This window comes from Aquarana catesbeiana, linkage group LG09, assembly GCF_042186555.1.
Source record: "Aquarana catesbeiana isolate 2022-GZ linkage group LG09, ASM4218655v1, whole genome shotgun sequence".
Taxonomy (NCBI): Eukaryota; Metazoa; Chordata; class Amphibia; order Anura; family Ranidae; genus Aquarana; species Aquarana catesbeiana.
Window position 1 is genome coordinate 47,221,827 of NC_133332.1, and position 24,399 is coordinate 47,246,225.

Sequence of the window (24,399 nt, forward strand, 5' to 3'; positions counted from 1 at the left end):
CAGTTCAGCAGACCAAAATTCTTCTTATGTTATTCTTGCTGAAACTGTATGTTTATTGCTGGTTGAATAATCTCCAGTTGTCTCATGCTGGGGTTTGTACTTCCCTTACAGCTGGTAGAGATGCATAAATTGCCTCCTCCCATAGCTGGAAGACCAACATGTGCCCATGTGCTATAAACACTATATCACTTTTCAGAAGATGTCAATGTTCACGGTTGTTTTTTTTCCATTTATACTCCCACAGAACATGATAATAAACAAGGAACTAATACACGGTGTGCCCTTCAGGAAGTTTATAATCAACTGTCTCTGGATAATCTGAGAAACGAGAAATTTCTCGAACATTCTAATATTATTATACTTATGACTGATGGTAAGTATTAAGTGTCTGATCCAACTCTTGAAAATCTCATCAAGTTAATGCTCTGCTTTTGGCAACCTTAGTTTATTGATTACTACTGACAACCATAGTTAGTCCCTGGTCTATTACTGGCAACCTTAGTCAGTCCATGGTCTACTCATGCCAACCTTGGTCAGTTCATGGTCTATTCATGACAACTTAGTCAGTCCATGATCTACTCATGACAACCTTAGTCAGTTAATGGTGTACTCCTGGTAATCTTAGTCAGTCCATGGCCTATTCCTAAGAACCTTAGCCAGACCATGTTTTACTCTGTTAGGATTACTCTTCTCTTGTGATCAGTCGAACTCCAGATGTATTGAAAAGCAGACAATTTATTTCAGATTTGTCACACAAATGGATGATGCTTACAAGTCAAAAGATGCAGTAAGAATCACACAAAGAGATGTACATCCCCTCTCCTAATATCTACAATAATATAGCTATAACGCTTCTATTGGCTGAGGAAACACAGATAGCGTGCCTGGTACAAAATGGTACTTTATTTGGCTAATTAGTGTTTCCTGTACAGTCTTGTTCTACCATATATGGTTAAGCTTAATCATCCTACAACTTACTATGGAGTTAGTTAAAGCAAACGATATAGCAAGTTAATACAACAATGTGCTCAGAAGTCATCTTAAAAATCAGTCTAAGGGTTATTGTTTTTCTAATAGTCACACAATAAACAGTTAAAACTTTTCTAACATTCCCTCCTCTTGTATGACTATTTTATCTCAACACATTTCGATGATAGTCCCTGTGTTATACACTTTCGTTCTGTATGTCATTAAGTTGAATCGAATACAGGGAATGCAGCAACATCCGCAAGTGACCAAAACGGCCAAAGCCACAGCAATTGAGATCAAACATGATGTCATAAATCCAGTCCACTTACCGAACCATCCTTCAAGCCAGTTTTTAAATGGATCATTAATACCTGAGTTTTCTGCTAATTCATTCGATAGAGCAGTCAGTCCTTCCAAGGCTCTGGTCGCGGTCCCTCCAGGAGCTGTATTGTTAGAGATAAAGGTGCAACACATGCTACCAAACATTTTGCATACCCCTCCTCTTTCAACTAGGACCATGTCTAAGGCCATTCAGTTCTGCCATGCCATTAGAGATGTGGTGGCCAACTGTTCTGCTAGGCCCTTCACAGCATCTCTAGTATAGTTTACAAATTGTTGTTGGTTATAGTATATATAGTTAATCCAGTCAACATCTTTATCTATAGTCACCCACCAGAGAAGAGACTCAAACCCAGCTGTCACCTGATTCCTGGCCCTAAACTCATCCAGCACCCCACGCTCATCTATGTAGATCCGAGAGTCAAATGACCCTATGCGAGAGGTGTCCCTCCGATACCGTTGGTGACTCTTAGTCCACGGTGTTCTGACAGGTTCCTCAGGGGCATAGCCAGGTGGACCATAGCGCAATTCCCTCGGGCATTGGCCTGTATCCTAGCTCACAGTTTCTTATCCCCACACATCCACCAGACATCAGCTCTCTGAATGTCATGTTCAACCCAGTCACCATTGCCCATGTTAATCCTCTCCACACAGTAGTCATCGGGTAGTGACTCAAGATCCACCCCGCTACGGTTCCCTGGGAGTGCAAAACAAGTAAAGTTGCCCGGATAAGCAGTAAGCGCTGGAGGTATCTGAGGTCTCTGTACTAGGGGAAACAACAAACTCAACGTGTGAGAAGTGAAATTTGTTTCAGGTTTATAGCTCTTATTATACAATCGCAACATACATTTTAAACCTTCTGGATCTGTATTGTGATCTAGAGGAAAAGGGACCGTTGCTAAATGTGGTCTGGCTCTGGCACAAACTAAACAGTTTTCCTTTTTTAGAGTTTTAACCGTGCACCTCAACCATTCTAACCACTCATTTTTTTCTTGGTACCCCGTCTCCAAAGCTATGGCATCTTACATAGTTACATAGTTACATAGTTAGTCAGGTTGAAAAAAGACACAAGTCCATCCAGTCCAACCATAAAAAAAACAAAAAAAAAACAAAAAAAACGTACAATCCAATATACCCAATACTATACCCACAGTTGATCCAGAGGAAGGCAAAAAACCCCAGCAGAGCATGCTCCAATTTGCTACAGCAGGGGAAAAAATTCCTTCCTGATCCCAGAGAGGCAATCGGATTTTCTTCTATTGTTAGATTTGTAAATCTTATAGTTTTACTCAGAATTTCTATTTTAGTATGGCCTTCTTCTTTCCCTTCTGTGTCTACCTTTCCCTGTTTGGTTTTATTGGGTGGTAATACCTTGAGGAAAAATTTGCCTGAGGGGTCAGTTCCTGACACCCATGCTCCCATAGAGTAAAACCGCTGATCTTCCTTCCTCGGCTCCTTTAATGTTATCAATAATTGTTTACAGTTCTTACTATGTGTGCAGGGGGAGTTGGCCGCTTCTGTAATTATGAGTCTTTCCTTTTATTCCACTCTTTTTAGACCCTGGTAGATTATACCCCCAATCTTGATGTGCTGTGGTCCACAGGGCCTGATCCCATGCTTGACATTCTGCCCCATCCCAGAGCCAGCAAATGTATTTATCTGCCCATAAAAGTCCTCTAGCCCCAGTTGTACCCCCACAAGCTGCAATCTGACAGAAGTCTACCAATATAGTGCTAGTTATTCCCTCTATAAAGGTTAGATTCAAAGTTTTTCCTGCTCTTTCCCAACCCAAAGGTTCCTCTGCTCTTCCATAACGTATACCCCTCTTATGGATGCCTCTCAGTCACCAGTAACCACAAGGATTATCCTAACCAGCTACAGAGTTCCAGCGGATAGGGTAGGGTAGGGAGACTTCACCGGTTTGAGACAAGTCCCACCTTGTGTGAGACCTCCCTTTGTAGCCGGATTTTCTGAACCTCTTGCAGCCAACTGGCCCTATTCTGCCTGTAAAACCTTTTTGCAATGAGACTGGTGAATCCAGGTAGACCTCTCTGCAATCCTTATCGTAGTAGGGGTAGTTAGGAGGACTTTGAAAGGACCATCCCACCTTGGGGAGTACCACTGCTTTTTCTTATTACTTTTTGTTAAGACTCACTCTCCAACATGCAACTTTTCATCTTCTCGAATTGGACCTTCTAGGACAGAACAAAAATCATCAGTACATCTTTGTCTTAACAGCCTAGACATGTATTCTGCTAGTGTGAGCTCAGACTCCTCAATAGGTGCTTCATTTGGTTGTAAGGGTATCTTATATGGCCTTCCATATATCATTTCAAATGGGCTTAAACCTTCTTTTGTGGGTGTGATATGCATACTGGTCACAGCTACTAGTAGGCAGTACATCCAATTTTTACCTGTTTCTTCCATAGCTTTCCTCAGTTTGCTTTTTAGAATGCCATTATGTCTTTCCACCAATCCAGCTGATTGGGAATGATAGGCACAATGGTATTTCACTTGAATTCCCATCACTTCTGTCAAATGTATAGTTTTTATTTACAAAATGGGGTCCATTATCACTGTCTGTGCATCTGCATTTCCTGTCGGGAATATCTCCACCCATTTGGTCAGGGTGTCTATGATTACCAAACAATATTTCTCCCTTTCACATTTGTCTAATTCAATAAAATCCATGCAAATGTGTTGGAATGGATATTGCGGTGTGGGGAACTTCCCTTTCCGTGGTCTTATGCCTCCCTGAGCATTGTATCTTGCATATATAATCCATTGAGAGCAAAAAGTTTTTTTTTTAGTAGTTAGTGAAGCCATAGGCTGTACATACCTTATTTAACATCTCAGTCATCCCCCAGTTTGACACATGTGTTACTCCATGTGTCAATACTGCTGCATACCTAAATAAGTATTTTGGCAATAATGGTTTTCAATCAGGTGACATGTAGATGTTATCTATACTTGTGCAACCTTTTGTTTTCCAATATTGTTTCTCCCCGGGGGGGAGAAACAATATTCTCTATAGATTTCCTTTTGATAGTATACATGCTCTTGTCAGTGCTACAAATTCTACTACTTATACTAAATAATATTTTAATAATGGCCTGGCTTCCAAAATTTCATCCTATATCACTACTGCATATCCAGTTGCATGTGTGCTATCTGGATTTTTCTTACTGGAGCCATCAACAAAAAGTGTCATGTCAGGGATAGATAACGGTAACATGTTTCAAATCACTCCATGGCAGTACGTTTTCAGCGATGGCACCAGTACAGTCATGTTTATGACCATCAGTAGGAAGTGGTATTAGTGTGGATGGGTTTAATGTAGTACATCTCTGTATTGTTAAGTGAGGTTGTGTCAAGAGTATTGTCATACAGGAAAGGTGTCGTGCTAGGCTCAAATGTGATATCTTTTGTTGTAAAAGGATGACAGATACTGCATGTGGTACTTTAAGTATCAGCGGGTGATATAGCACTATAGATGCTGAGGCCTTAACTGCTTCCGCTGCAGCTACCACTGCCTGTACACAGGGTGGAAGTGCTCTAGTTACACTGTCTAATTTTGTAGAATAGTAAGCAATCGGCCTCTGGCGCCCGCCATGTGACTGTGTAATTACTGATGTCATGTGACCTTCTCTTGAGTCAACTGTTTGTTCGAAAGGTTTGTCATAGTTTGGTAAGGCTAGCACTGATGAACTAGAAAGGACTTGTTTTAGGTCAGTAAAGGCTGTCTGTTTCCTCACTCCATTTTATAGCATCCTGGGGGGCCATAGGGCTCCCATGTATTGCCTGAACCAACCGGGTCGTCAGCATGGAATACCCGGGAATCCAGGCTCTACAAAAATTTGTCATACCCCGGAAGGACATCATTTGTTTCTTTGTCTCTAAGGACTGTGTAGTCTACATTATTTCATACCTTAATTTAATGTTCTAAACTCTAAAATACCTCTAAAGGTTCAATTTTGTACCCATTCATGTAATCAGGGCAGGACTTAGGGCGGTGGGGGCCCCTGGGCTTCAGTCACTTTCGGGCCCTACCTTCTATACATATGCACAGCTCTATAAAACAGAAATAGAAAAGGACAAGGTGCGCCAGACTCAGTGCAGTATTAAAGAATTTCTGTTTAATTGGACAAGACAAAACAGCCAAATGGCTACTCACAAAAGTAGATAGTATATAAGCGTATAAGTGGGGGTTACAGTACTGGTATTCGTCCTGGGTCCACGATTATTAAAAGCAATAAAAATGGATAAAATGATAATTACCGTATTTATCGGCGTATAACATGCACCCCAAGTTTAGGGGGGAATTTTAAGGAAAAAAACTTTTCGGAGGGAAGTTTAAGGAAAAAAACTTACATTTAAATGCCCATCAATGTAGCCTTATCAGTGTCCATCTGCAGCCTTGTCAGTGTCAGTGTAGCCTTGCTCCAGTGTCATTGCTGCCTTGTCATTGTAGCCTTTCAGTTTAAAAATGGCGCCGCCGAGATACAGAGCCGGATGTCCTGTGTATCCCGGTGGCTTTCGCCCTCTCTCGGCGGCTCTCAGTGGCTTTCGAAACGGGCGGGGCCCCCTATTGGCCGGGGCCCATGGGCTTGAGCCCAGTCAAGCCCAATGGTAAGCCCAGCCCTGCATGTAATCACTAGACACCCACCCCATAAAAATGATCTCGCCTCATTCCTCAGTTGTGTAGAAGGAGGAGGGGGGTGTCATATCTACACTTGAATTGGGGCTGGGGAAAATGGATACTCTTTATCTAACATGAATGAGCACAGGATCACAGATCAAACTACCAACTTTGGAGTTGTTAAAAACAATATTCTTTCATTTATTCAACTATAAGTCCATAAGTCCACCCAGTATGCAGACATAAAATGTTTCCTAGCGACATTTACATTTACATTATTTGACATATATATTCAATATATATATATATAAATATTTTTCTCAGACCCTGATATTTTAGCAGAATTAAATAAAACATGAACCCCTTTTGTATTGTTCCCCTTATTCTCTGGTCCCAAGTGAAATCCACAGGGTCCCAAAACATTTTTTTTTTATTTAACCCAAACACATATTCTGATTCAGAACTTAGCCTTTTAACTTTATAAATGTACCTAAATATACACAGCATTGCATCATTAACACTTTACAGTTGAAAATCTGGGAATTCTAAAAAGTAACATATCCAAGAAATATTTACTTTAAGACTATTATTCGGACTTTCTTTCCCACCGAAAATCCTAATATTTTCACAGATGCACAAATTAACCTCCTGTGTTCTCAAAGGGTTAATGCTGCCCTACAAGTCATCCATCATCATCTCCCTCTCTCTTCTGCTACTTCTGTCAGGCAATCTGCATTTTCTTGTTTCTGAGAAACAGCTTCTTGACCATAATTTTTGTGCTATAAAAGCATCAAGTCTGTTGTATTCCCTTCTCTCCTCTCTCTGGGCTTCAATACTACGGCACACTTCTCTTAGCAAAGCCCATTCAAATCCTCGTTTCCTTATGGCAGTAAAATTAGCACTCAGTCACATACTGTCTCTAGACTGGACACATTTAAAGTAATCAAAACATTCTCAGCCTTTCCTTTTCTCACATTCATCAAGCCACTTGACAACTCCACAACATTCTGTTCACTCCACAGTGTAATCCACCTTCATGTCTTCCATCTACCTCCTCAAAACCATCAACAATTTCTGCCATGTGCTTCCTTTAACACCATGGCATGCTAAAATAATAAAGCACCCTGGTGTTATCAGTGTACCTTTTTTTTTATGCTCAGTTTCAATATTTACAATATAACCCTTCTGTATTGTCATAGCTGGTCAAGAGTTATTTTTTATTTTTTTACAGACACAATCTCTCACACAGGAATTTGAAACGGAGGAGCACTTCACTCCCTCCTTACAGGAGATTCACAAGAGGGGAGGGGGTGAGGAAAAACTGCAGGCTTTAATCTCCCTGTGATGATTTCTCGCACTTAATTATTTTTTTTACTCAGTCATACTCAGCTATTTTTCTGCTTCTCAAATATTTGTAAAACATTTAGATAACACTTCCGTCTGGTCTAATTCTTTTGCTAGACCCATCAGTGATACGGCTATTGGATCACCTTTACCTGAAGTTGCAGCTCCAACTGTTTGGTTCCTATAAGTCCGACCGAGGGTTGTCCCCGAGCAGGTGGCCGAGATGTAGCATAGTCTCCCAGACAATGTTGTCCAGTGGTACCTGAGACGGTGCAGTAATCCAAGACGCCGGCTCCGGTCCAATCCCCATGGGCCATATAGTGCAATGTCACCTGGTATTTTACATATTTATCTGCTTAATACATCGGCTAGCAAGGTGTTGGCTGCCTTACAGAGCGAAGCCATAAGACAATTAAACCAAGTATCTCTTTAAGCTTTTCCATAGTTTCCTGCATCTCTGCCAGCTCCCCATCTGTCTCTTATAGGCAAGCAGGCTCACAGCACGAGTTTTACAGGCACACAGAACATGAGGTGTGAAGAATGATTTTTTGCTGAATATTTAAACTCCTATTATCAACCCATACCTTTTTTGATCTTTGGGTCCTAACAATTTAAGTTTATCCACCAAATTCTGACACTTTTTTACAGTTAGTTTACTATTGAATCCAAACTTCCCCTCCCACTTGGCAAATTAGGAACACAGCAGCCTTATAAGCAGGCATAAAACATTCTTTTACAGAGAATATTCCCCATTGTCAGCGCCAGTAGGGTCTCACATTTACCTATAAAACACTGGGATAGTGACCCTCGGACCATGGTAACAATAGGAATACAAGAAGAGTAAAAATATCATCACTCCCCACACTATAGGGAGAATCAAAAAATAATTAACTTGTCTCTGCAGTACTGTTGTTTTTTTCAATAAGGTTACAATAGCAACAGAAAGGTTAAACATGAGAAAGGAGAAACTAAACACACAAAAGAAAGTTAGAATGGTAAAAAAATAACCACGCTATGTCAGAAAATAATATACATTGAAATATATGTGAAAATAATTATGAAATTCACATTACTGTAAACCAAAAAACATAAAAATTAAATAATAAAGTCCAAAAAGCAGCAGCTCACAATGTGATAACACATATAAACTGTATAAAGGGAAAACAAGGCCGCGCTACAAATGGAAAGTCCATACAGTAGTTCTTGGATGGACGATATAAATTCAATCTAGTGCCGATCACCCAGGTGAATCAAAAATTATATCAACCGTGCTACCACCTGAAGAAAAACCTGCTTACCAGCTGGCAGGTAAGTTGGGCAGTTGGCTTATACCCAGCCAGGGCCTTTCCTCTTAGGGGAGATCCACTGACGGACCGGAGGTTGGATATAGGATGAAATGGATTGGATATTCAAACTCCTCCTGGCAGCACGAGACCTTATACAGACCACGAGACCCAGCCACATACAGAGGAAGAAAGACCATCCATAGCGTAATACTGTCACAATTATTGGTTTAATAAAAAGTAATGCACTTACATGAAGTTAAAATATCACAGATAAAATCAGAGCCGGCCGGCTGCAAACAAACTCCCGTCCTCCTAACGTAGGAGCGTGGTGACGTCAACACGTGTCCTCGCCCAGACGCGTTTCGTCATAGATAACGTTATTAATGGGGAACGGAAAGCGCGTTGAATCGCCACCTTTATATTGTTACCAAGCCTCGTTCTGAGTACCGCAGGCAGAGTCACGAGGCGCCATCTTAAGCTTGGGCAACAGTACTTAATCTAAGAGGAAAGTATGGGAAACCGAAGGAGAATTTATTCTCTTAATGAAAGGAAAAGAAGATAGAAAAACAAAACAAAAGCAACACTAAAAAAAAGAAAAGTTTAAAAGAAAGTTAGCCTTGCGATCTTTCTAGATCACTTAACTAAATAGCGCTTAAATCATTGGGCAATCAACCTCCGATGACGTCAGGCAATCAACCTCTGACATTCGGTATTCCTCAAATCTTTTTTTTTTATCTGTCCGGGACAGCGGTGACGTAATTTTTTACCTTAGACAATGTCCCCAAATGTCTCTGTCTTCGCACACTGGATTATCAAGATATTATACGATCAATCCCAGTGTCGGCAATTACAACACATTAAACCAGAATCAAACAGAAAGAGAAGAAGAGATTCTTAGAAAGAATTAAGAATAATTTAAATTATCTTACCTCTCACACACCAGGAGGACTGGATCACAAAGTTCGAAACCAGACAGTGGATCTGGGTCTCAGGCCCCCGCCCCTACTTCACTACTAACGTTTAGTGGGGGGACTTTTAATTCTCAGTGAGCTTTGAAGTCCAATACTCACCAAAGTTTTTGTCGTGACCATCTGACCTGAAATGCACTTGTTGGTTCCGGCTCGAAGGACCAAAAATGTTAGGATTACTCTTCTCTTGTGATTAGTCGAACTCCAGATGTATTGAAAAGCAGACAATTTATTTCAGATGTGTCACACAAATGGATGATGCTTACAAGCCAAAAGATGCAGTAAGAATCACACAAAGAGATGTACATCCCCCCTCCTAATATCTACAATAATATAGCTATAACGCTTCTATTGGCTGAGGAAACACAGATAGCATGCCTGGTACAAAATGGTACTTTATTTGGCTAATTAGTTTTTCCTGTACAGTCTTGTTCTATCATATATGGTTAAGCCTAATCATCCTACAACTTACTATGGAGTTAAAGCAAACGATATAGCAAGTTAATACAACAATGTGCTCAGAAGTCATCTTAAAAATCAGTCTCAGGGTTATTGTTTTTCTAATAGTTTTTCAAATAGTCACACAATAAACAGTTAAAACGTTTCTAACATTGACGACCTCCTTTATTCTACAGCTTACCACTGATCCCCTCCTCCCTTTCCCTATTCTCCATTAGTCAATGTTTTGCTCCTTCTAAACATCTTTTATGTCTTATACCTGACATCATCTGCCCTTCAATTAGCTACTCCTTTCAATAGGAGTTAGTCTATGTCCTAATAATTAAAAGTCAGGCTTTGTCCTACTCTATATAATCACAGTTAGTTCATATCTTGCTCATGACAATAACAGTTTGGCCAGCAAGCCTTCATCTCCATAACAGTACTATCAGTGCCTCTGCGTCCACAAAAGAATAAAATTTTTTTCTTAACACCTCAGGAAAACATAATGTGGGTGGAGACCCATCTGTGGAAGTAAACAAGATCAGAGAGCTTCTGGATATCAGGAAGGACCATCGTGAAGATAAACTGGGTATGTGGCCTCCTATCAGTAATGGAATCAGACAAGCACGACTCAGGCTTTTAATGAGATTCTGTAAATTGAATACACATAGATGGTTGGGCCTAAAGGGCTGTTAACTTGCCATCTAACCTTACAGGTTCGTTAGATTGCTATCTCTTTTGAGGACACAATGTCCTTTGAAACATAAATGCCCAAATCAGAGCCGGATAATGCCCAAGGCAATGTATGCAGGAACTTACGGCCTAGAGGACGTCCAGGGGACCCAGCTACAACCTTCAAGCTCCTGCAGTAAACCAGGGGGATAGCATGATTGGTCAAGTCTGTACACCTGTCTGTCACTTCACTTAGGGCCAGTGACTCTGTTGCATCAAATTAAACTTACTGTGTAAGTGATCTGAGCTCTGCACTAAACAAAAGGCAAAGTCTGTTTATATCTTTTTCCATACCATTTTATTTTATTTTCATTAAATCAGTATTTAACCACTTCAATACAGGGCACTTATACACCTTCCTGCCCAGACCAATTTTCAGCTTTCATCGCTGTCGCAGTTTGAATGACAATTGCGCGGTCATCCAACGCTGTACCAAACTAAATTTTGGGTACAGTGCAGGGCCCTTCAGGGGGGGCACCGCGTTTTGCCGCTGTGGGGGGGGGGGCCAGACCCGGCATCTCCACCTCTACCTCTGGCTGTCAGTTTACTATGCAGTGGGGGAAGGCAATCAGTAGCTCTATGGTGCCCGTGGGCCGCAGGATCTCCTTGGGGCTAGTAGTTAACTTCTCAAGTGAATACAGTGGAGAGGGGAGGGGCCTCTGACACAGGCATGTATCGACTTCACTCTTCAGTGTACAAGTGAGTTGCTCTGCTTGTACATTCTTGCCGAAACATGCCCGGGTCAGAGGCCCCTCCCCTCTCCACTGAATAATCTCGTGAAGTAAATTACTAGCCCCAGGGAGATACCGCGGGCACCATAGAGCTGCTGATTGCCCCCTTCCACCTCCCCCCACTGCATAGTAAACTGACAGCCAGAGGTGCAGGGGGAGATGCTGCGGGCACCACAGACTGTCATCAACATTCAAGTGAGTGGCCATGGGATGAAAGTGTGGGGGGGGGTACAGAGATGTGCTGGGGGTTGGAGGTGGAGTGGGTACAGAGCACAGATGTGTTAGGCCCCTTTCACACTGGCGGACTGATCAGGTCCGCCTGTCCGTTATTCAGGCAGATCAGATCAGACCATCTATTGCTCTGGAGCATTGGATGTCAGCAGACCTGTGTCCACTGACACCCGCCACCATCTGATCCATTAAAAACAGACCGATGGGAGATCCATTCCTCATCTGTCTGGCGGATCGGATTGGATGACAGTCGGATGGAAATGGACAGGTGGTCCGTTTCCATCCAACAGCCTCATAGAGAGCAGCGGGCTGTGTCCATGTCTGCTCTGCATCAGTGGAGCGGACATATCCATTTGCTCAGCAGTAATCAGTGAAGAAATCCCCCACTGAGCAAGCAGATTCCGCTGACAGGTCTACCCCATGTGAAAGGGGCCTTAGCAGTGTGTGGGGTGCCAAGTTCACTTGTTGCGGTGTACAATGGTGTGCTGGAGGGATACAGAGGTGCAGATTTATGTGTGGGGGTGGGTAAAGGGATGTGGGGGTGCAGTAATGTGCAGCAGAGTGCATAGATGTGCGGGGGGTGTTGAGGTGTGCTGGAGAATGCGGAGGTGTATGTGTTTGTGGGGGGGTGGGGGGGTGCGGAGGTGTGCTGGGGGTTACAATGGTTTGCTGGGCTTATGGAGGCATACTGAGCGATAAAGAGGATTCTAGGAGGTGCAGAGGTGCGTGTGGGTGCAGAGGTGTGCTGGGGGGATGCTGGGAGCTGCAGAGGTATTTGTAGGAGGTACAGCGATGTGCAAAGGGGTACAAAAGTGTGCTGGGGGTGCATTAGGGGTACAGGGGTTATTTTGGAGGTACAGAGATGTGCAACTGGTATAGAGGTTTGCTGAGGGGTATGGCGTTAGATGGTTCTTGTAGAAGCATGCACATTTTATATGTCCCTCCCCTAATTAGGATACATTCTCCCCCTACAATGGCTGGCTGAACACATAAAAAAAAAAGTGTAACTGACTTGTTTTGGAAAGGTAGACAACCATGCAGGAAGGGGTCCTGCTGCAGAAAACGTGAAAGGGTCCTGCTGTGGGACCACAATAAAGGGCTCTGCAATGGGAGTAAAGGGCCTGGATCAGTGGCAAGGACCCCAGGATGGGGGCAGGGGGGCCCTTCATGGTTTCTTGCAGTGTGGCCCTGAGGGTTCTAGTTACGATCATCAACTCTGTGCTTGGGGAGCTGTGAGAACTGAGCAATCTGCGATGTTAGATCACTCAGTTCTCAGTGTTAGAGCCGGCGGGGGACAGATGCAGCATCGGACCAAAACTGCATCCACCTAGGTAGGTATGATTTTGAAAAAAAACCAAACCCATATTTCTCTTTTAAAGAGCAGGCGCTGTGTCCCTAATGGATGACTCAACAGCTGTCAGCGTGGTTCCCTGCCAGCAATAAAAAATCATGAAAAGAAATGGCGTGGGGGTCCCCCCCAATCCATACCAGGCCCTTTCGGGCTTTTGGGTCTGGTACAGATTTTGAAAGAAATCCCCACGCCAAAAAAAAAAAAAAAATGATGTGGAGCCCAAATGCAGCCTGGCAGGAGGTGGGGGGGGGCCCACAAGCGAGCGCACCCACCATCTGAACCATACCAGGACACATGCCCTCAACATGGAGGTTTTTTTTTGGGACAGGGCACCTTGAACTCATGTTGATGGGGACAAGGTCCTCTTTCCCACAACCCTGGGCGGTGGTTGTAGGGGTCTGCGGGCAGGGGGTTTATCGGAATCTGGAAGCCCTCTTTAACAAGGGGGTTCCACAGATCCCACCTCCCCCCTATTTAAATGAATATGGAGTACATTGTAACCCTACTCATTCACCAAAAAAATGTCAAAAAGAAATAAAACCACAGACACATTTTTTGACAATTCCTTTATTAAAAATAATAATACAATGTCTCCCGGTGTAGATCCATTGTCAATCATGAAGTCTGCCGCCGCAACCACCGGACCTGAAAAAAAACAAGCAAAAAAAAAACCTCCGCCCACGCCAAAGGCTCTCGCCCGTGTGACAGTTCTTAAATAGCTTAGGGGCAGGCCACCTGGCAACACCACCTAGTGGCACCACCCCCCTGTGACGTCACCGACTGATGCATGCTGTGTCGGTGACATCACAAGGGGCGGCATGGATCTTGGGGGGGGATTTGTGTGGGGGTTCCCCTCAAAATCCACACTAGACCTAAGGGTCTGGTATGGATTGGGGGATCCCACGTTGTTTTTTTTTTTTTAATTGGGGTGTGGGTTTTCTCTTAAAATCCATAAAGGGCCTGGTATGGATTGGGAGGGGGGCCCCCCACAATGTTTTTTTTTTTTTTTTCGGATCAATTTCGTGTCAAAACAAATCCGATGTGTGATTCAGATGCATTCCTATAGAAGACAATGAGCCTGGAATTAGCATCTAAATCACACTGCAGTATTTAAAAAACGCACAGGACTCTTTAAATTCGCAGACTTTTCGCACTGCACCACACATATGTGAACCTGGCTCCATAGAAAGCCATTTTGATTCATATATCATGCGAATTGGATGCGGTTCATAATGCATCCAATTCACATATATGTGAACAGAGCCCTAGGAAGCGCTGCTATAATTGATATTGCTTCAGCCAGTGGTTTGTTATCATCTGTTTACCTTGCCTATTTATTATCTGTGTTGAATCTACTACTTATTAACATCATCTGGCTGGGTATTGCTGCAAGCAGATTGTATTCTATAATTATTATTATTATACACGATTTATATAGCGGCAACAGTTTACACTGCGCTTTACAATGTAGAGGGGGACAGCACAATTACAGTACAGTTCAATACAAAAGGGATGGGAGGGCCCTGCTTGTAGAGCTTACATTCTAAGGGAGGGGGTGGTGGTACAAAAGATAATAGATGCGGGGAATGATTTGATGGGGGTGGCTCAGGGACAGTTGTTAGGTGGGTGTGGGATAGGCTTCCCTGAATAAGTGAGTTTTCAGGGATCTCCTAAAGGTGGACAGGTTAGGGGCTGATTGCACATACCAAGGCAGAGAGTTCCAGAGGATGAGAGAGGCTCTGGAGAAGTCCTGAAGGCGAGCATGGGAAGAGGTAACAAGGGAGCTAGAGAGCAGGAGGTCCTGGGAGGAGTGGAGAGGACGAATTGGGTGAATTGACTTGAATTACTTTGAAGTACTCAATACAACAGTGTTATTGAAATCCATGCGCATTGCCTTTACTTTACTTTGTGCTGAGTATTGTTGGTGACAGGGTTACTGAACATTGTTTGCTTAGTCCATGTATGAACCTAGAGTGTCAGAAGGGTCAAGGTGCTTGCAAGGTCAGGGCAGTTCCAGAGGACAAGCACCACTCAACGGCCCTTCCGGGGGTAACGCTACACTGACACGGTTTAATAAAAAAGGCTTATGCCTTGACAACCCTTATAATGAGGTCAATGTTCCTTTTACCCGCACAGATATCTATGTGTTCAGCTTGGGTGATGACATCAGCCAAGACGAGCTCAATGATATTGCCTCTAAAAAGGATCGAGAGAAACACGTCTTCCAGATGGAAAATGTAGATGCACTGAAGAAGGCCTTTGAGATAATCGGTGAGTACTTTTCTTAATCGTCTATACAAAAGGAAATGTCATCAGAAAATTATCTTACCTCATGTTGTTATCAAACAATAAAAAATTGTCAAAACTACCCGTATGTAGGGTACATGTTATGTTGTTAAAGGGCATATCTGGGTAAAAAAAATAAACATATTCAGTATTCTCAACAATACATGGACGTTTCCCCTTGTTTTTTCTCTTAAAAAATGATATAATCACAGAAAATCACAGTACCCGTTGATCCTGCCAAAAATTAATTGATCTAATTTCCTGGTGTGAGCTGACAACTCTGCCTCTGCAGCACTGAAATCCCAAGCAGTGTTGTCAGCGCTGTCCAGGTCTCCAATCTGGACTGCAGAACATCTCCTGCTTATGTTAAAGTGGGAGTAAACTCCCATGGTTGACATTTACCTATAAGTAAGCCTATAATAAGGCTTACCTGTAGGTACAGTATATATCTCCTACACTTGCACCGTTTAGGAGATATTTACTTGTGAATGTGCCAGTGACATCACGGACACATGCCCTCTGAAGGAACGGACCCTATAGAATAAAATGGCAGTCATTGCAATATTTTATGTCACACTGTATTTGCGTAGCAGTGTTTCAAATGCAATTTTTTGGGAAAAAATATACTTTCATGAATTAAAAAATAACAAAACAGTAAAGTTAGTATAAAGTTTTGTATAATGTGAAAGATGATGTTATGCTGAGTAAATAGATACCTAACATGTTTTCCAACAACGACAAACTACAGTACTTAAAAATCTCCGTAGGCAAAGTTTACATTATTTTACAGGTTACCTGTTTAGCGTTACAGAGGAGGTCTAGTGCTAGAAGTATTGCTCTTGTTGTAACAATCATGGGGGTACCTCACATGTGTGGTTTGAACACCGTTTACATATGTGGGCGCGACTTATATATGCGTTTGCTTCTGCTCGAGAGCTCGGAGGGAGGGGGCGCTTTAAATGTTTTTTTCTTTTTTCCTATTTATTTTACTTTTTATTTTGTATTTTTACACTATCCCTTTAAAAATGTTTTTTTATGACTTTTATTCTTATTACAAGGAATGTAAACATCCCTTTTAATAGAAATAAGCATGACAGGTCCTCTTTATTGCGAGATCTGGGGTCAAAAAGACCTCAGATCTCACATTTACACTAATGCCCTGTACACACGATCGCACATTCCGACAACAAAATCCATCGGATTTTTTCTGATGGATGTTGGCTCAAACTTGTCTTGCATACACATGGTCGTACAAAGTTGGTCGGAAATTCTGAACGTCAAGAACGCGGTGACGTACAACACGTACGATGAGCCGAGAAAAATGAAGTTCAATAGCCAGTGCGGCTCTTCTGCTTGATTCCGAGCATGCGTGGCACTTTGTGTGTCGGAATTGTCTACACACGATCGGAATTTACACGATCGGATTTTGTTGTCGGAAAATTTTAGAGCCAGCTCTCAAACTTTGTGTGTAGGAAATTCCGATGGAAAAAGTCCGGTGGAGCCCACACACGGTCGGAATTTCCGACAACAAGCTCCGAGCACATTTTCCATCGGAAAGTCCGATCGTGTGTACAGGGCATTAAAAGGAAAACGAAATTAAAAAATGTCATTTTACATTTTCACTAATAAAAAAAAAAATTGGCCTTTTAAGGCCGTTAGGCGGAAGTGACGTCAGACGTCGCTCTGGTCCTCCAAGGGCATAGAGTCGAGTGGGTGCCATTTTGCCCTCAATTGAATTCCTGCCCATTGCTCCAGGGGATTGTTTCCCCCTTTACCGATGGCTCCGTGGCGAATCTGTTGCCAGGACCACTTTTATGTGAAAGAGGATCGCCCAGTTTTTAAAAATTCCAGGGTTATGGAAGCTAGCTGCTGCCATAACCACGGTATATAACGTTAAGTAATGACGTATGTATACAGTGGGCGGTCCAGAAGTGGTTAGTACTGATTGTCATCCACCAGCTCTTCACAACCCACTTTGCTCATTACTCAGGTTCAGTCCAAAAGTAAAAGAGGGGAGCTACCGCACTTATTTTGCGATGCCTCACACACATGTGGTTCCAGGTCCAGTCCTCAGGAAGCTTCCATTCAGGGCTGGTGCAAGGATTTTTGACACCCTAGGCGAAACTTCATTTTGCTTGGCTCCACCCCTGACTCCACCCCCTTTGTCCTGCCCATGTACACCTTACCTTTATAATGAAGCACCCATCAAATGCAGCCTCACCAGCACCCATCAAATGCAGCCTCACCAGCGCCCATCAAATGAAGCCCACCAGCGCCCATCAAATGCAGCCTCACCAGCGCCCATCAAAAGCAGCCTCACCAGCGCCCATCAAATGCAGCCTCACCAGCGCCCATCAAATGCAGCCTCACCAGCGCCCATCAAATGCAGCCTCACCAGCGCCCATCAAATGCAGCCCACCAGCGCCCATCAAATGCAGCCCACCAGCGCCCATCAATGCAGCCCATCAATAAATGTTTGCTTGCTTCCATTCATTCAGGAGTCGGGACACAGAAACAGTCCTCCTCCGCCACTGCGCCTCTGACACTATGTGTGAACGGAGCAGCAGCTGCCTGCTGATGCTGAGACTTAGTTGCTTGTTGCAGAGAGAAGAAAGTAGGAACACCAGTGGCCGGGTGCCCCTAGGCAGCAGTGCACCCTAGGCGGCTGCCTAGTTTGCCTAGTGGTAGCACCGGCCCTGCTTCCATTCCGCAGTGGGCCCTAAGATAGGGACCTAGCCACTCAGTGGGGTGTGCCAAGTACCAAGCTACCCCTACCTACAGAACCTCTCTCACCAGCCTCCACCAATCCCTTTCCCAAACTGGCTGCATCTCCTTGTCACTCCTCAATTCATAACCTCAAGGGTTAACTAATATTGAACTATTCATTCCCCAGTTCTCCAATACACTGTAAAGCACACTCTGTTCCAAAGTTATTTAAACCAGATAAATAACCAGATAAATAACTTCTCTTAAAGTGGTTGTTAACCCACGGAAAAAACAAAAAAAAAAAAACTTGCAAGACAAAAAGGCATAATGAGCTAGTATGCATAGCATACTAGCTCATTATTAAATACTCACCTTAGATCGAAGCCCCCGCAGCGGTCCCGACACAGCGCTGCGACCGGCGACATGTCTCCCGGAGTTATTTCCGGTGCATCGCGGGCTCCGGCGCTACACTCACCTACAGGTAAGCCTTATGGCCCGTACACTAGGGTGCCCACATGTCCTGGATTGCTCGGAATTGTCCCTGATTTCTGATTTTTGTCCCGTGTCCCGGGCACCTTCATTCCGGGAATGAAAAATAAAAACTACACCGCCAGAGTCAGATCAGTCCGCTGACTCTGCCGCCACCCTTATAAACACTACACACTACACAATCTCACACATGACACATCATAGGCTGGGTGCTAGGCTAGGGCCACCCTGCGTCTAGCAACCAGTGATGTCGGCTGAGGCCTGAGGGCTGACACGTGGGAAGTCAGTGTGGGCAGTGCACCCGCACCCTACGGCTGAGAGCAGCGCACGCGCCTCCGAGAGAGAGAGCAGCCAGTCAGCACAGAGTGACACCACGCCAGTGACCAGACAAAGCCACAGTCATTACTGCTTGTAAGGATCATCCAGCCTGTGCCCAGTCAGCGCCAGTCCCAGCCGGGACCGCCGCCGACTACTCCCGTTGCCCGCAGCCGCTCTCCGCAGCTCTGCAGCACATTGCCATTTGCCAGCAGCGCACGGAGAAGTAACAGTTCAACTTCTCTCCTGAGCAGCCTGAGCCTCTTCCGAGTCCTCCTCCAGGCTCCTGCCCACGAGGTCCGCAAGTTTGACGCCTGCAGTGCCAGACATTGACAAACTTCCGGAACAGGTTAATGTACTGTGTTTTTTTTAATTGGAACTCCGCTTTAAGTAACTTGGCATAGCAGTGGAACAGAGGCAACAGTCTTTCTCTAAACTAATTGTAGTGCTACCCCCGTAAGGGCCGCTAGATTTTTGGGTCTCCCCCCCACACACACACAGCCAGGCAACAGGAATTTTCACACTTTCTCAAGGACTTAAAAATCAGATATTGTCATAATCAGATATTGGGAAATTGTCATTAATTTATAATGACAATATCCCGGCAATATTAAATAAGTAACTTTTCATCAAACATGACTTTCTTTCATAAAAAACTCCTTAAATGGTGAATTGATTGATTATGAAATACCGTGTGATGTCCGCCACCATATACACTAGCAGCTCACGTATTGGCCTGTGCATTAAATAGGTCAAAAACACTATATGTATGCAAGGGGGTGTCACCATTATTGATAATTTGCAATCATATGTTTAACCACTTCAGCTTCGGATGGTTTACCCCCCTTTATGACCAAGCCATTTTTTTGCGGTACGGCACTACGTTACTTTACCTGACAATTGCGAGGTCATGCGACGCTGTACATAAATAAAATTGATGTCCTCTTTTTCCCTCAAATAGAGCTTTCTTTTGGTGGTATTTGATCACCTCTGTGGTTTTTATTTTTTGTGCTATAAACAAAAAAAGACAGACAATTTTGAAAAAAAAAAAGTGTTGTTTACTTTCAGCTATAAAACGCACTTTTACACACAAAAGTTGTAAAAATCTAATTTATACATCAGTTTAGGCCAATATGTATTCTGCTATGTTTTGTAAAAAAAAAACACAAGCGTATATTGATTGGTTTGTACAAAAGTTATAGCGTCTACAAATTATGGGATATTTTTCTTTATTTTTTCTTATTTTTTTTTACTCGTAATCAGCGACTTATAGTGGGACTGCGATATTCCGGTGGACAAATGGAACACCTAACTGACACTTTTGACACTTTTTGGGGACCAGTGACACAAATACATTGATCAGTGCTAAAAAATTTGCGCTGTCACTGCTAATGCTGCTGACAGGAAAGGGGTTAACATCAGGGGCGATCAAAGGGTTAAATGTGTCCCTAGGGAGAACTTGCTAAGTGTGGAGGGGGTGCTTTAAAGTGTTTTTCAGATCCTGGTCCCTTAAAGCAGATTACACATCACAGTGCTTGTGCTGTGTAATCTGACCCCCTCTAAACTGTAAAAGAAAAAAAAACTAAATCTGCCACTTCCTGCATGCCCTCTCTATTCTGACCACAAAAATCAGGGCTGCTCAGCCCTGATCACCGTGGTCAAAGTGCGTCCCTCCGTCATACGCTGCCCCGCTCTCCTCTCTCCCCCTCACCCCCTCCTTCCTGCCTGTCAGCTGTGTCTGTGTCTCCGCCCCCCCCGCCGCTACTACTATTAAAAATAAAAGCCTACAATGGTCACTGCCAGCCCCTCCCCAGCTGACGTCAGAGGGAGATCACGGCTCCTCCCGCAGAAGACATCCATCGGAGCTGTAAAGCGGCTGCGAGTCATGTGACCGGCCTAAAGACAGCTGAAATTCGGTATTTAGAATGCTCATTTTTTAAAACAAAGTACATAGTGTGCTATGCCAACCTCTAATAGAGGGGCTGGCATAGTCTTATACAAATGGGTTAACAAACCCTTTAACTGTGGGAAGACAGAGATCAGTGTTTCTACTTTGCAGAAACACAGGATCTTCCCTACTAACAGAACGGGTGATCTGCCTGTCTAACAAACAATCGCGGGTCCCTGTGGACACGATGTCCAATCACAGCAGGAGCGGGTCGCCGGCAGCACACCTGTGCACCCCAGACCCGGAAGTGTCAGATCAGGTACTAGGTACGTGATCTGGCACAGAGCGGCACAGAGCGGCACAGAGCGGCACAGAGCGGCCGCCCTGCCTTAGAATACAGTATGTGCGTGGGGCTGTATTTTATTTTTTTATTTTTTGCTTTGAGGTGTGAGAACACATGTCAATGCTGGCTGCCACCCATTCAATTGATTAATTTTCATTAGATTAAGGCTGGTCATACATTATAAATTTTCTTGTACAATTTTCCTTTAGATTTACCAAAACCATATAATATGAGGTCAAACCTAAACACTTTCAATTTGTATGCAATCAGGCAGGCCCTTGTACAACATAGTTGAAGGTAAATCTAAAGGAAATTGAATAAGAAAATTATATAATGTATGGCCAGCTTAAAGTGGAGTTCCACCCACTTTTACAACTCTTCAGCATCCCTCACTAAACTGTGCACTGCAAACGAATTGGATATTTATTTTTTTTTTTTTCAGCACCTATTGTATATCTGCTGTATTAATTTTTCACTTCCTCCTCCCTGGCCGTGGCCCATCGCATCATTTCCTGTTTGTAATGCCTTCTGGGAAGGGGCGGCAACTTCCTCTGACACTGCCATTGCTATGGAAACCTGACCTGAAACCTATTACACTGCTTGTGCTGCACTGAGCATGTGCGAGATCTGCAAGGATGAGATCCAGGAAGAAATACAGTCTGGCTTCAGATGCCCACACTTAAAGCGGGGTTCCACTCAAATTTTTAACTTAATCTTACCCCCTTCAGTTAATTGCATAGATGTTCAAATGCCGCACGAATTTTTTTTTTATCGCTGTAATTACCTTTATATTGTACTTTATTGTGGCACTTCCTGTCTCTCCTCCCATGGCAGTAGGCGTGTTTATTGCCTTTCCCCGGCGCCGCACTGTCTCCTGGGAGCTTAGTGTCAGGCTTCCCAAGATTCAGTGCGGAAACAATGATCATGCGTGTGAACAAGCTGTGAATGAACAGCATTCACCGCATCCAGGAAATCAATGCTTGTGGGCTTCACATGCCCACCAAGATGGAAACAGCCAGCATCACATTTTTTAAGTTATTCTTCAGTACGAAAACAGACAGAGGCGGAAATATTACACCCAAACTGTGAGTATTATTTTGGGGTTAGCAAAGTGTCTCAATGACCTAAAAAAAAAAAAAAAAAAAAAAAAGATTGGTCCCTGGACTCCCGCTTTAAGATAACCACGGCCTGCTGTAATTTTCTAAAATAACAAACTACTGCTATAAACTAACAAAACAGACCTTAGTTTACAGACTAACTTTACTAGAATACATTAAGCTTGTGTATTATAAGGGTATTTTTATTTAAAAAGTATCATTTCGGCCGGAACACCACTTTAAGAGTGGTTGCACAGTAGTTTTTTTTTCACATTTTTTGTTAAAAATCACTGCCAAAAAAGTAGATAATAGTATAATTGGGGGCGGTTTAGTGCTGATAATTTTTTCTTTTTGTACCACTGTCAGGACACAATGCTCCTAATATGATGATTCTGCATTTCTCCCCCTATACTTTCAGATGAAACAAGTGCATTTGAGATGTGTGGGCTCTCCAGAGATCATTCAGAAAAAGATAATGAAAAATATCCATGGATTGTCAAACTTACAATCACTGTAAGTAGGGAACACTTATTTCTTGCCCAGACTAGCAATGTGGGGTAAGCATGTAAAACAGTTTTGCATACATACATGTGTAAGGTCATTGAAGAATTCTACGTGTCTAAACGTGAATACTTTAGGCACTTACCTTATGCAGGATTTTTTTGGTGGTTCTGCCAGAGAGAACCTGATTTTTATGGAGAAAATAAGCATATGTTGGTGAGAATGAAATCTAATGCCACGTACACACGGCCAAACTTTTTGACAGCAAAGGTCTGACAGAACAAATCCGTCGGACAATTCGATCGTGTGTGGGCTTCATCGGACCTTTTCTGTCGAAAAATCTGATGAACTTTAGATATAGAACATGTTTCAAATCTTTCTGACGGACTCGAGTCCTATCGAAAAATCCATTCGTCTGTATGCTAGTCCGACGGACAAAAAAACGACGCTAGGGAAGCTATTGGCTACTGGCTATGAACTTCCTTATTCTAGTCCGGTCGTACGTCATCACGTTCAAAAGGATTGGACTTTGGTGTGACCGTGTGTAGGCAAGTCTGATTCGTCGGAACTCCGTCGAAAAGTCCTTCGGAGTTCAGTCTGACGAAAAGTCCGCTTGTGTGTACGCGGCATAAGGCTTCACGCACACGGGCAGAAAACATGCTGATTTTAGGCTGGGTTTGCAGAACGGCCTGCAGCAGGGGGTCCGGTGCGTCTCTGTGCTCCATTATAGGGGCAAATCAGGTCCAAATTTTTGCCTGAATTCGGACCTGAAATGGAGGCGGTGTGAACCGGCTCCATTGACAGCTGGTCACACTCTTTTGTCATGCGAATTGGATGCAGGGAAACCCACATTCAATTCACATAAGCGTGAACCCAGCCTGAGAGGCATTTTATTTTTTGCCTTTAAACACAAAAAGAGGGGTAGAGCCATGACTAAAGGGACTCAGGTTCCTTTCTAAAGCTGAACTCCGGGTATGACCTTTATTCAGGGACTGACCGGCAACTTTGTGGTGCAGCAACTCGGCCCCCCTCCCGCTCTCCCTCTTCCCTGCCTCCTACCGACCCCATCCCAAGCTGAATTCCCGCTCCAGGTACTCTCAGCTTATCTGGCGGGTTGGGCTGAATATTGCCTGCTGCACCAACTCAGGGTTCCTGAACCGACTGGCAGGGGTGCGGCTGAGGGCTGCAGGGGGGAGATGGAGCGGCTCGGTTGGGGCTGGCCGAGGGAAGAGAACCTCTGGTGGGACAATGAGCAGGCCTCTGCTCTGACATGGTGTACATCATCCATGCCAGGGTGTGCAGCTTATACTCTGTACTTATCCTGCACTTGGTAGGACACTGGTGGGGACTTTTTACGCCTCTTCACCAGGAAGCCTTTAGGCATGTCGGCAGGGCCAGTGGAAGGGTTTTGTCTACTCAGGCGAAGGTGCGTTTTGCTGCCCCGCACCCACAGTCCAATCCCCCCCAACGATATGGCATAAACTTTATTTGCACTCCAGTGTGTGAGGGGGCAGGGTTATGCATTCCCTGCTTCCCCTCACTGGCGACAGGCAGATGGCAGGTGAGACAAACGAAAACTTCCATGCTGTGTGCGGTAGGAGAGAGGGTACAGCATTATGCCGGGTACACACAGGAAGTTCTTTTTCGTTTAACCCAGCGGGCTGAATGAAAAAAACCTTACAGATCGCCGTACTAACACATCTGATGTTAGTACGGCAATCTCCCCGATGAGCTATTGTGTTC

General features: G+C 43.8%; 1 protein-coding gene across 7 annotated transcripts in view; it reads left to right on the forward strand.

Moving 5' to 3' along the window:
- The window catches only part of LOC141107591 (complement factor B-like), a 216,902-nt gene that overhangs the window by 90,891 nt on the left and 101,612 nt on the right, over positions 1-24,399 (forward strand). For all 7 annotated transcript variants that reach the window (XM_073598436.1, XM_073598440.1, XM_073598442.1 and 4 more), the window contains 4 exons: positions 245-373; positions 10,483-10,575; positions 15,168-15,302; positions 22,574-22,668. In XM_073598436.1, coding sequence (XP_073454537.1) covers positions 245-373; positions 10,483-10,575; positions 15,168-15,302; positions 22,574-22,668 — 452 coding nt within the window. The remainder of the gene's footprint in view (positions 1-244; positions 374-10,482; positions 10,576-15,167; positions 15,303-22,573; positions 22,669-24,399) is intronic.